Source organism: Narcine bancroftii, chromosome 11, assembly GCF_036971445.1.
Source record: "Narcine bancroftii isolate sNarBan1 chromosome 11, sNarBan1.hap1, whole genome shotgun sequence".
NCBI lineage: Eukaryota > Metazoa > Chordata > Chondrichthyes > Torpediniformes > Narcinidae > Narcine > Narcine bancroftii.
The window spans coordinates 8380212-8393391 of NC_091479.1; the positions used below are offsets into that span (position 1 = coordinate 8380212).

Genomic DNA, 13180 nt, shown 5'->3' on the forward strand with positions numbered 1-13180 from the left:
TATCCTGTTTGGTTTCCTGGCAACCGAGAATGAAAATGTTCATGCACATGGAAATTATATTTATCATAATGTGAGAATGCTGGGGGCTGACATTAGTAATCATTTGATTTTAAAGTTTCACTGACAGTAACATAAAATGTAGGGCCAGGAAGCTTAAACAGACACTTACACCAGGGTGAATATTGAGAAGCTGCCATCCCATAGTGTTAGAAGAGACAAAATGGGGAGAAAAAGAACTTGAGCTAAACTGTAGTACTTAACGAGAATTTTTTGATAATCCGAGCACTTTCAAATAATACAATAATTCAGTGCCATTTCACTGAAGTTTATGTGTTTGGGTGTGGGACTATTATGGCACATTCACTGAGAATGACTGAATGAGGGTGTTGAACAGCTTTCTGGGATTTATTTGATGTCATTCCGACACTTGCATTTGGGTGAAGCACCAAAATTGGGCCATTGGATTGAAAGGATGCTATGGGATTGGGTTGAAGAGTTGTTCTGGGCATTGTGTATCCTTCAACAGCAGGCAGATTATCTGGTCACGTTGCTGTTTGTGGGATCTTACTGAGTGTGAGTTGGTTGCCTTATTTCTGACATTTCAGTCATGACCACTTAAAAAATGTATGTAATTATGGTTATTTTCTGAGTCTCTTTGTTTAGATTTCACTTCATTGGGTGTTTTTGGCTGTACATCCCAAGATAAGGAAGTCTACAGGTGGAACCATTTTATATTCTAGGGAATAATTTTGATTGTACTATTTTGTATTCTGGGGAGTCGTGTTAATAACCGAGTATTTCAAGAGCTTCACCAGTCTTTCCTCTCTAACCCCCTTTCTGCTTCTCTCCATTAGCTGTGTAAATCCAGGTTTTCTCTATTTTGAAAGTGTTGGTACTGTGAAAATGTAAACCTTTGTTCAGCAGTTTATTTCCCACTTGTCTCTTTCCTAAAGAGCTGATGGGCAGCAAATTCCTTTATTATGTGATAGTGGAAAAGGAGGCTGCCAAAGAAATGTGGATAAGGGCGTCAGTGAGAGATAATGAACTTGTTTAGTGGCCTGGTTAAAACCAGAGATTTTTTTCCTTAACCCATTCAGGGAACAACCGCTCTAATGGATAAATGTTATTTGGAAGAATGAAGGATGACCTTATTGAAACGTGCATGATCTTGAGGGGACTTACAGGGTAGATATCAAGATGTTTCCACAAGTAGGAAGATCACAAATGGGAGCACATAGTTACAAGATTAGTGGTTGGTCATTTAAAACCAAGTTATGGACAAATTTCACAATAGTGTAGTGATTAGAATAAAGCTGCTACAGTGCCAGTGATTTGGACAGGGATTCAAATCCAGCGCAGTCTTTAAGGAGTTTGTAAGTCCTCCCAGAGACTGCGTGGAGTTTCCTCCCACATCAAAACTTACCAGGGTTGTAGGTCAATTGGGTGATGCAGACTCGTGGGCCAATAGGGCCTGTTACCATGCTGTATGTCTTATCAAAAGAGAGTGGCGAATCTCTAGAACTTTCTATCCCAAAGGGTGGTGAAGGCTAGATCATTGAGGGTATTTAAAGAGGAAGCCAGGTGGTGCTTTGCAAGATTGGGGTATCGAGGGCCAGGGGAAACTTACACAAATGAGGCCTGTGGCAAATCAACCCTGATCACTTTGAATGATAGGGCAAGCTTGCTCCTATTTTCTTGAGTGATATTGTCTAAATTGTGAGCAGGATTCCAGCATCTACAGCTTTTGTCTTTCTCAGTTTCAAGATTGATAGCTGTTCTCATTTCTCCCCTCTGATGCTCAAAGCCACATTATCCCTAGCTACCATATTTGAATGAATATTTGCTATGAACTTACAGAGGGTAAATTGGACTTGGTTCTGTGCTTGGAAGTTTGGTTATACCCATCTCAAAGAGAATTAGAAGTTATTTTTTCTATTTTGTTACTCATTCAGGGAAAGAATGAGGTCACTCAGCAAGAGTTCATTCACCATGGACTGTAACTGGTGCTGTAAACAAGAGAATCATTCATTGGGTTTCGCTGCTCGTGTACATGCACTTCCCCACAGGGGAGAACGATCAGCACTAATCCAAAAGTTTGTTTCCCTGGCCTTGTTGGAAGGGAAAGTTAGCTTGCAAGGCTGGAAGTTAAGAAATTGTTTTTATTTAAAAAAACTTCCTTTTAAAAGTCACTGTATATGTGTGAAAAAGAAATAGTGAATATCATGGCTAATGTGATTTATGGTGTGAAAAAAAAACTTCCTTTTAAACAAAAGTTTTCTTATACTCCCACCACATTGAGGTAGTTTATTTAATTTGCTTTTAGATTGACTGTAGAGGTATTTAATTCTTTGGGGGACCTCAGCTGGTTCATCTGAAGAACATCCTCGTGAGAATAATTCATGATTCTTTTGTTGTCATGTGTTCTTTGGCTTGGCTTCGCGGACGAAGATTTATGGAGGGGGTAAAAAGTCCACGTCAGCTGCAGGCTCGTTTGTGGCTGACAAGTCCGATGCGGGACAGGCAGACACGATTGCAGCGGTTGCAGGGGAAAATTGGTTGGTTGGGGTTGGGTGTTGGGTTTTTCCTCCTTTGCCTTTTGTCAGTGAGGTGGGCTCTGCGGTCTTCTTCAAAGGAGGTTGCTGCCCGCCGAACTGTGAGGCGCCAAGATGCACGGTTTGAGGCGAGATCAGCCCACTGGCGGTGGTCAATGGGGCAGGCACCAAGAGATTTCTTTAGGCAGTCCTTGTACCTCTTCTTTGGTGCACCTCTGTCACGGTGGCCAGTGGAGAGCTCGCCATAGAACACGATCTTGGGAAGGCGATGGTCCTCCATTCTGGAGACGTGACCCATCCAGCGCAGCTGGATCTTCAGCAGCGTGGACTCGATGCTGTCGACCTCTGCCATCTCGAGTACTTCGACGTTAGGGATGTAAGCGCTCCAATGGATGTTGAGAATGGAGCGGAGACAACGCTGGTGGAAGCGTTCTAGGAGCCGTAGGTGGTGCCGGTAGAGGACCCATGATTCGGAGCCGAACAGGAGTGTGGGTTGTCGTGTAATAAAGCAGAAAATGTAATATCATACAAAATTTCCTTTGGTCTGCCATAAGGCATTGCCCCTTACAGTCAGAGAAAGAGAAGCAAGAGAGAGTCACTGAGTGCCTGTGGAATCCCTTTCTCAACAGGCAGAGGAAACACTTTATGACAATAGAATGCCATAGCACAGAAACAGGCCTCTTCGGCCCTTCTAGTCTGTGCCGATCCATTTTTATTTTGCTAGTCCCACTGACCTGCACCCAGTCCATAGCCCTCCATACCTCTCCTATCCATGTACCTGTCCAACTTTTTCTTAAATGTTAAAATTTGTGCCCACATTCACCACTTCAGCTGGCTGCTCATTCCACAACCCACCACTCTCTATGTGGAAAAAGTTCCCCCTAATGTTCCACCTAAATTTTCCCCTTTCACTCTTAACCCATGTCCTCTGGTTTGTATCTCACATGCCCTCAGTGGAAAAAGTCTATCCACATTTAATCTGTCTATCCCCCTCATAATTTTAAATATTAAATCTCCCCTCATTCTTCCATGATCCACGGAATAAAGTCCTAACCTGTTGAACCTTTCCCTGTAACTCAGTTCCTGAAGTCCAGCCAACATTCTAGTAAATCTTCTGTGCACTCTTTTGATCTTATTGATATATTTACTGTAGTTAGGGGACCAAAACTGCACACAGTACTCCAAATTGGCCTCACCAATGTCTTGTACAACTTTACCATAGCATCACAACTACTATTCGCAATACTTTGCTTCATGAAGGCCAATATCCCAAAAGTTCTCTTTACAACCCTATCTACCCATGACATAATTCAGGGAATTGTGTATTTTTATTCCCAGATCCCTCTGTTCTACTGCACTCCTTAATGCCCTACCATTTACCATGTCTCTTTACAACCCTATCTACCCATGACATAATTCAGGGAATTGTGTATTTTTATTCCCAGATCCCTCTGTTCTACTGCACTCCTTAATGCCCTACCATTTACCATGTCTCTTTACAACCCTATCTACCCATGACATAATTCGGGGAATTGTGTATTTTTATTCCCAGATCCCTCTGTTCTACTGCACTCCTCAATGCCCTACCATTTACCATGTCCTCTCCTGGTTTGTCCTTCCAAAATGCAACACCACACACTTTTCTGCGTTAAATTCCATCTGTCGTTTTTCAGCCCATTTTTCCAGCTGGTCCAGATACCTCTGAAAGCTTTGAAATTAATAGATTCTGAAATAAGCAGGAGGCTAATGAAAGATTACTAGGGGTGGATAGGAATGCAAGTTCAAGTTATAATCTGATCTGATGTGATCAATGCCAGAATAATCAATAATTAGTAGACTATTCCTAATTTGTACATGACTGAGGAATGATCATCAATATCTGTGTCTTAATACCAACCTCAAAAAATGTGTAGGGTTGTAGGTTAATGGGTGTAATTGAGCGACATGAGTTTCAATGGGCAGAATTGCCTTCTACCGTACAGTATTGTAAATAAATTTAAGAATGTAGTTTTACTGTGCCTTTAACTGTAAAATGGACCTGGTCCCTCCCCAGTCTGACGGAAAGAGTGCAAGTCTGATGGATGGAAGAGTCTCCAGTCAAAATATAAATCAGGGAACTGCAGGGAAAGGAGGAGGGGGGGAGAGATGGGGAGTGGAGAGTGCAAAGTGAAAGAGGGATGGGGGTAGAGAGGAGTAAAGTGAGGAGGTGGGAGGAGAAACATTGAAACATGTAGGGGCGGCTGTGAGTGAATTGAATTGCAGGGGTGGCTGTGCCTATTGTTTCAGAGATCGTAACAAATTTACATCTGGGCTTCCTGAACCAGGAAATCCAGCTTGTAGTTGGTTATGAGCAGTGGGGGAAAAAAAATAGATAACTTTTTGAGTCATTTCTCTTGGGTGGACTTAGAATATATAATAAGTGAGAGTTTAGATTCCATAGCAATACTCACGTCCCAAAGCATTTTGCAACCAATGAAGAACATAAATAGGATCAGAAGTGGCCTTATCTTCCTTTTTGTGAAGTACATTTGAAGTGTTATTACCTGATGATAGAACTGGCAGCATGGAGACAGAGCGTTGGATACAATGAGCAGATACTGGTTGGGGAGCCTCGGACAAGAGGGCAGAACTTCACGTTTGAAGGTCGTCGCTCTGATGTGGAGGAATTTCTTGAACCAGGGGGCGGTGAATCTATGGAATTTGGTTCCACAGGTGGTGGCGGAGGCTAGGTCATGGATAGGGTCTTGATTAGCCAAGGCATCACAGGTTATGGGGAGAAGGACAAGCAGTGGGACTGAGTGAGAACGTGGATTGACTCATGATTAAATAGTGGGGCAGACTCTGGACTGTATAGCCTATTGCTGGCCTTATGGTCTTCTATGTACAGGATCTACCTAATTGTAATACATGATTTTGTCAAGCACCATGGGAGATCAATTGAATAAACTAATTCAGTCCATAATTTCTGTTCATCAGTAGAAGGTTTGCTTTCAGGTGTAGGGCTGAGGATCCAATACTTTTTTAATAACTGGTGAATTTATTTCCAAACCAAACTAGATTTCCATAAGAAGCAAATTGAACAATTGCAGCTGTTGTGATTGGAACTCTAGCCAGCTCCTTTCGGGAACCTGAGACACAGTTAATGAAGCTATCGTGGGACGAGTCCTCCATTTTTAACTCTTTTTAGTGCTACAGCAGCATGACCAGTAACTAAGCAATGCACACATCAGTTTTTGACTCTCAGCCTGAGCTCGAATAGCCATAACTGAGTGCAGAGAAAAATGTAACACAGCTTCAAGGATTATGGCAGATGGAATATAATGTAGAAAAATGCAAGTCACCCACATTGATGCAAAAAAAATCCAGAAAAGCGGAGAGTTTGTGAAATTACATCAGATTGGATAAAGCTGATTCAAGTTCAAGTCAAATTTATTGTCACCCGATTGTTCAAGTACAACCCGATGAAACAGCGTTCTCTGGTCCTCAGTGCAAAACACGCAGTCACACAATCACACATAACACACAGGTAAATGATACATATGCAGGACAAGTGTTCACGTATATAAATAAATATTGATTCATAAAAATGAGAGTCTCGGATGGATAGTGTGAGCAGTTCCAGAGGAATTGTTAAAAGGAATCTCGAAGTGCTTATATGTAAACGGTGAATGTCAGCAAACAATTAGGAAGGGAAATGTCCTGAGCTGGAGTTTGACTGAGGAAAAAGATTGATTGGACAGGGACTTTAAAGTTCAGAAGATAGAGAGAGGATCCATGGAAACTTTTTTTTAAAAACTTCTGAAAGGGAGTAAAATCCCACTGGTTGAGGGAGTCCATAAAATAGGAGGTGGGCAGTTTTAGGCTGAGGTGAGGAAAACATTCTTTCTTCAGACAATGATGTCCTTGGGATTTTGTGTCCAGGAGGGCTGTGGATTCTTGGTTACCATGTGCATTAAAAAATACAAACCAGACATTAATGGAAGCGAGGGTTACGGGATATTGCTGGATAATCCCAGTGAGATGGAGGTTCAGCCAAAATCCCGATGAATGGTAGGGTACACTCAAGGGACCGAAAGCTTCTCCTATTTAATTTTCAGGTTCCAGATGTTGATGGCTGTGCCATCATCTATTGCCCATATCTCATTTCCCTAGGTAATAGTTTGATTGCAGGTAGTTGGCATTCTTATGTTCTTCTCAAATCTGATCTGCAGAGGTGAAACAAAAAACAGTTTTCATCCTATGTTGCTCCTTTGTAAGGACCTTAATCTTTAGAAGAAATATTTTATTTGTATAAAACCCATTTTCAGTGAACTGTCTGTCAACACAGATTTCCTGAGGTGATAATGCAAGAATCCGTCTCACCGTCAGATCTATATTGTGTCACAGGTAGATAGGGTTGTGAAGAGAGCTTTTGGCATATTAGCCTTCATAAATCAAAATATTGATTCTAGGAGTTGGGATGTTCTGGTAAAGTTGTATAAGACATTGGTGAGGCCAAATTTGGAGGATTGTGTACAGTTTTGGTCACCGAACGACAGGAACGATATCAATAAGATTGAAAGAGTGCAGGGAAGATTTACTGGATGTTGCCCAGACTGAGTTACAGGGAAAGGTTAAACAGGTTAGGACTTTATTCTCTGGTGCATCGAAGAATGAGGGGAGATTTGATAGAGGTGTTTAAAGTTATGAGAGGTATAGACAGTAAATGTCGGTAGGCTTTTTCCAATGAAGGTAGGTGAGGACATGGGTTAATGGTGAAAGGGAGAAAATTTAGGAGGAACATAAAGGGGATCTTCTTCACACAGAGTAGTGGGAGTGCAGAATGAGCTGCCAGCTGAAGTGGTGAATGTGGGCTCAATTTTAACATTTAAGAAGAATTTGAACAGGTGCATGGATGAGAGTGAAATGGAGGTATAAAGAGTTATGGGAAGGGGGCTTCTGCAGTGGTAAGTAGGCCAACAAAGGGTTAATACTTTAGTAGTTTAAGCAGTCCTCAACTGCAGAGCATAGCATGACTAGGATGGGACGGGAGTATTACACAAAGAGATACGGTGTATCAGAAAGTTACTGTAAATCACAGAAACTGGGAAGGACAGAAGTAGCAAAAACATTAGATTGCCAAAGTAAAAAAAAACATTTCAAACTACATTTAAAAACTGCATGTAGGCACCCATCGAAAGGACTATATAAGCTGAGCAAGAATATTGTGTTCTTTGAGTAAGGTTCCATGCAGGGAACGAGTTACATCGTTCACTCTTTCTTTGTACTCCTTACTCCCGCTAGCGTAAGACGATAAAGAAGTGATTGTATGCTGTTTGGTTGTGCTGTTTGTTTCATTACAGCGCTGGTTGACTTTAACAGAGGACTGTAGATTGGGTGCAGGTCAGTGGGACAAGGCAGAAAAATAGTTCGGTACAGACTAGAAGGGCCGAATTGTCCTGTTTCTGTGCTGTAATGTTCTATGGTTCTACATCGGAAATTGTGCTGTTTGGTAGTTTGACGTTTTGATCAAATGCCAGATCCAAGCACTTCAACTTTCTCATGGATCACACCAGTAGTTTAATCAGCAGGTGATTATCCTGCAGAAGTCTAACATTAATCTAAACAAAAATGGCATGTAAGAGCAGTAAACCAGCATCAGGTTACCAGTTGCTTATTGCATTGAGTAGACACCTGTTTAAGTATCTTGTTTAGAGATAATGGAGGCAGTGTGCATTTGAACATTCAACTGACTGAATTATATCTCTTTCTTGTCCTCCATAAGTTCCTCGGATACCAAATGAGCTATCTTCAGGTCTGAGAAATTCTTGAACTTGATTAGTTTAGTCCCCTGCACTAATGAAAGATATAAATTAATTGCTGAGCAAAGCTGCATCCTCCTGTTCGGTAACTACAGCCACCATGCAGCATTTGTGTATCACTTTCTTTGTAGTAAAAGAAAATCCAGCTTGCTTCACAGGAAATTTTAGGCAAGTTATTTTTAAATTTAATTTAGAGATACAGCACGGTAACAGGCCCATGAGCCCATGACGCGCAAATACACCAATTAATGTACAAACCTTGAACGATGCAGAAGATTGTGAGACCAAAAGCAGGATTAAAGAGGTCATTTTAATTGGAGTGCGTAAAAGAAGATAGGCTCAAAAAGGTTTGGGAGGGGAATTTTAGACTTGAGTTCTCAGCACTTGAAGGCACACTGCCAGAAATGGAGAGATGGAATTGGTGGAATGAAACGATCCTAGAGGAGTGCAGATCAGGGGAGGAGGTTACAGAGATAGGGTGAAGTCACAAAGCAACATTAGAATACACGCGTCTGATAACAATATTTTGCACTCTGAATATCGTTTGCTGATTTTAAATATAATACAGTGGTTGGTGGGCACGTGGCAAAGTGGTAGCCCACTCAATCTCCAGTGAAGTTATTGGATTCTCAGCACCTAAATTTAAAAAGAAAGGGTCATATGGAATAATTTGGGTTGTGCAAAGGTGTAAAGTGACTGAACTCATTTTACAATTTTCTCCATTCCCATTTTCATCAAATTTCTAATTCACCAACACAAGCTTCCCTCTATTACAAAGTTAATCCCTCAAAAGGAACAGGCCAGAAATGATCTTGCAACTAAATAGGTTTTGCTGTTTCTCCAGGCTCCACATGAAGGAGAGAAGATGGGACAAGGCTGTGGCATCTTACCAGAAAGCGCTTTGGTTGGTGCAACTAGATGAGGGTGAAAAGAGCATGGTGTGTGTCTCCATCTATCAGGACTTGGCAGCTGCAGAGCTGGCCAGAAGTGGCCACGATGTGAGCTTACAGTACCTCTTGCAGGTAGGGATTCAGCTGGCACAATGAGGGAATTGGGCACGAGGCCAATAACACCAGTCGATTCGAGTTATCTCCATCTATTCCAGTTCTGATAAAAGATCAACCTTGATTCTTTTTTTCTTTTGAGGGTGCTGCCTGACCTGGTGAGTATTCCCAGAGTGTTCTGTGGTATTTTGGGCATGATGAAGTAATGTGGCTCAGTAGGGCACCCTTTTAGGTTATTCCAACAAACTTATTTTTCAAATCAAGTTTATTGTCATTTAATTGCACAAGTACGACCCGATGAAACAGCATTCTCAGGTCCTTGGTGCAAAACATGCAGTCACTCAACCAGATATAACAAAGACAAACAATACATATGCAGTAAAAGTATTCATTTATAGATAATACTTATTATTTCATAAATATGAGAGTCTCGGAGGGTTAGTGGGAGCAGTCCCTTGGTCGTTCAGCATCTCACTGCTCGCAGGAAGAAGCTGTTCCTCAGCCTGGTGGTGCTGGCTCTTATCCTCCTGGATCTCTTCCCCGACGGGAACAACTGAAAGATGTGTGGGGTGCAAGGGGTCCTCAATGATTGTGCGAGCCCTCTGACCTGGCTTCAAATCCCGCGCTGTTTGTAAGGAGTTTGTATGTTCTCCCAGTGTCTGCATGGGTTTCCTCCGGGTGCTCTAGATTCGTCCCACCATTCAGAATGTACCGGGAGTTGTAGGTTAATTGAGTGGCACAGGGTTGTGGGCTGAAAGGGCCTGTTACCATGCAATATGTCTAAATTTTTAAATTTTAAATGTAAATCTCAAAATTGAGCCCACATTTACCAATCCAGCTGGCAGCTCATTCCATCTCCTACTACTCTGTTAAGAAGTGCCCCCAATGTTCCCTTTAAACTTTCGCCTTTCACCCTAAACCCACGTCCTCTAGTTTTTTATCTCCCCCAACTTCAATGGAAAAACCCGGCTTGCATATATACCATCTATACCCATCATAATTTTGTATTTTACCACTTGCCTGCCTTCAAGGTAACTTGTTGTGGCCATTGAACCTTCCAACTTCTCTTGGGGATATGGGAGGAAACCCAGTCTTGGGAAGAGTGTGCAAGTTCCACGTAGACACACCCAAGGGTGGGATCAGACACTGGACACTCCAGGCAACACTGCAGTTTAATATTACAGGTTCCATCTTTGGCAAGTGAGATCAGGGATGTCCAAAAGAGTAATTGCGGTGCATATGAATTCAGACTTGGATTGGTTTAGGAGATACTCCACTCTCAGAAGTACCACATTTCAAACTTGGATTTAATGATCACAATTTCCTGCAGCTACAACTTACTGCCTCAGCCAACATCACTTTCTCTGGTCAATCTCGCATTGTTTGAGGGTTTTTGTATGTATACAAATTTCTGACAATAATGTCTGCACTTCAGAGGGTGCTGCCCTTCTGCTAAATCTCTTGGGATTTCCTGTCACTGAAAGCATTATATGATTGGAGTGTTTACTAATTTGAGTGAAACACAAAAGTCTGCAGATGCAGTGATTGTAGTAAAAACACGGAGATGCTGGAGGAGCTCAGCTGGTCTTGCAGCGTCCACAGGAGGTAAAGATATATTACAGACATTTTGGGCCTGAAATGGGTGGCCCTGGCCTGCCCCATGCCCTGGCTGACAGGACTGTCCTTGGGCTTGAGCACTGCCAGACTAAGACCACTCGCAAATTGGAGAAATTGGACCACTCGCAAATTTCATCTGGGCATCCTTTAACAGGATTGCATTAAAATTGAACACGCTGCTTTCTGTTAGCCACTCCCTCCTCTCCCACCACTGTGCCTCCTTTCCTCCAGGTCTATCCCTCTCTATTCCCCTTTCTAGCTTCTGGTTTTTTTTAAAGCATTACCAGCACTTAGTCTTCTTCCTAACATGGACAAGCAGCACTGCTTGAATAAATAAAAAGATCACAGAATAATCACAAGCTTTTCCTCTGGCGCTGAGCACTGGATTTCAATCGACAAGAAATCTGCTTGGGGAAATTAGAATTTGCCTCGTCCCCTGCAGGATCATTGAACTGCCCTGAGAAATGTGTGGGAAATTAAATGTCCGCCTGTCTCACAAAGAGATGATCGGAGGCCTGCCCATCTAAACCTGAATGAGATTCTGTTGCCTTTTATTTCTGAATGCTCAGTTTAATTAGATTTCAGTAAATCTTCCCACTCTCTTTTGCTATATTAATTCCACCCACTTCCACTTGGAAGCTGCATTTCGAAACTTTTTCATCTGAAGGTATTGCTGGAGCTCTTTGAATGAAATTAGAGGGCCATGTTTGCAATTTGATTTTTATTTAATGACTCATGTAAGTTTAAATGAAGATTCTCCTGGCTTTCACATCAATCAGAGAATGTAGCACCCCACTTTCAGATGTTCAAAGTTTGAGAGAGGGGAATTAAGTATCCACTTCTGTTCCCAATCAAATAAGTAAGATTCATAAAGCAAAAATTTGCAGATGATCGAAAACCAAAACAGAAACATAAAATGTGGGAAGTGGCTCTTGAAAAGTCAATAAAACTTAAACCCAGTTTCCAGCATTCCAGTTCTCACTCACCTTCCCTCTTATTCTATGGCAGGTGCAGGTTTAGCTAATATGTATCAACACCTGGGATTTGGAGAGAAGCAAGAGATGTAAATAAGGCAAGGTTCATTCATCTGGGCGGCATCCGTAAAGGGAACTCTTTGTGTTGTTGGCTGCCTCAAGGCAGAAGGTACAAAAGCCTGAAGTCCAGCACATCTAAGTTCAAGAACAGTTTTCTTCCAACAGCTGTGTGTTTTTACTTCTATCACAGTGTTGGCAGACTTTCATGTCTTTCTCTTGAATATTGCTAATTATTTTTTTCTTTTGTATTTTGAATTATTTTTTTTCTCGTGTTTTATGCACCTGGGAAGTTACAGCAAGTAAGACTTTAATCGTATTTATACAATGTACTTGTACACTTGTGTATGTGTAGGGGAACATTTTGGGTCCAGTTTCAAGTTAATTTTGGAGAAGGGTAGGTCTGGGCCTCAGGTTGAGATTCTAAAATGGAGAAAGGCCAATTTTGAGGAAATGAGAAAGGATTTAGAATGTGTGGATTGGGATCAGTTGTTTTCGGGCAAGGGTGAGCAAGATCAGTGGAGAACCTTCAAAGGTGAAATTTTGAGAGAGAGTTTGTATGTTCCTGTCAGGATTAAAGGCAAGGTTAGCAGACTTGGAGAACCTTGGTTTTAGAGAGATATTGGGGTTCTAGTTTGGAAGTAGAGATCTGGAAGGCTAAAAGAAGACATGAGGTTGATTTGGCAGACTATGGGAAGGAAAATCCTAAGGGTTTCTACAGGTATATTGAGGGACAAAATTGGTCTCCTTGAAGATTCAGAGAGGTTGGCTTTATATGGAGCCAAAAGAGATGGGGAATATCTTAAATGGTTTTTTATTCAACAGTATTCACTCAGGAAACAGGCACAGAGTTATGGGAAGAAAGGAAAACATGGTGAGGTCATGGAACCTATACAAATTAAAGAGGAGAGGTGCTTGCTGCCTTAAACCAAATAAAGGTGGATAAATCCCAAGGGCCTGACAAGATATTCCCTCAGACCTTGAGGGAAGCCAGTGTAGAAATTGAAGGGCTCTGGCAGAAATATTTAAAGTGTCCTTAAAATGTCATGCCGGAGGATTGGAGTGATGTTCTATTGTGTTCAAAGAGATCAGATAGACAATTATTTGGATAGCCACAAACTGATTATGGATAGTCAACATGGCTTTGGGTATGGTAGGTCATGTTTAACCAATCT

The 13180-nt window shown here is 41.7% G+C and overlaps 1 protein-coding gene across 1 annotated transcript in view; it reads left to right on the forward strand.

Annotated features, from left to right (window-relative positions):
• The window catches only part of ttc23 (tetratricopeptide repeat domain 23), a 108426-nt gene that overhangs the window by 65843 nt on the left and 29403 nt on the right, over positions 1 to 13180 (forward strand). The window contains exon 7 of the mRNA XM_069902236.1: positions 9198 to 9375. Coding sequence (XP_069758337.1) covers positions 9198 to 9375 — 178 coding nt within the window. The remainder of the gene's footprint in view (positions 1 to 9197; positions 9376 to 13180) is intronic.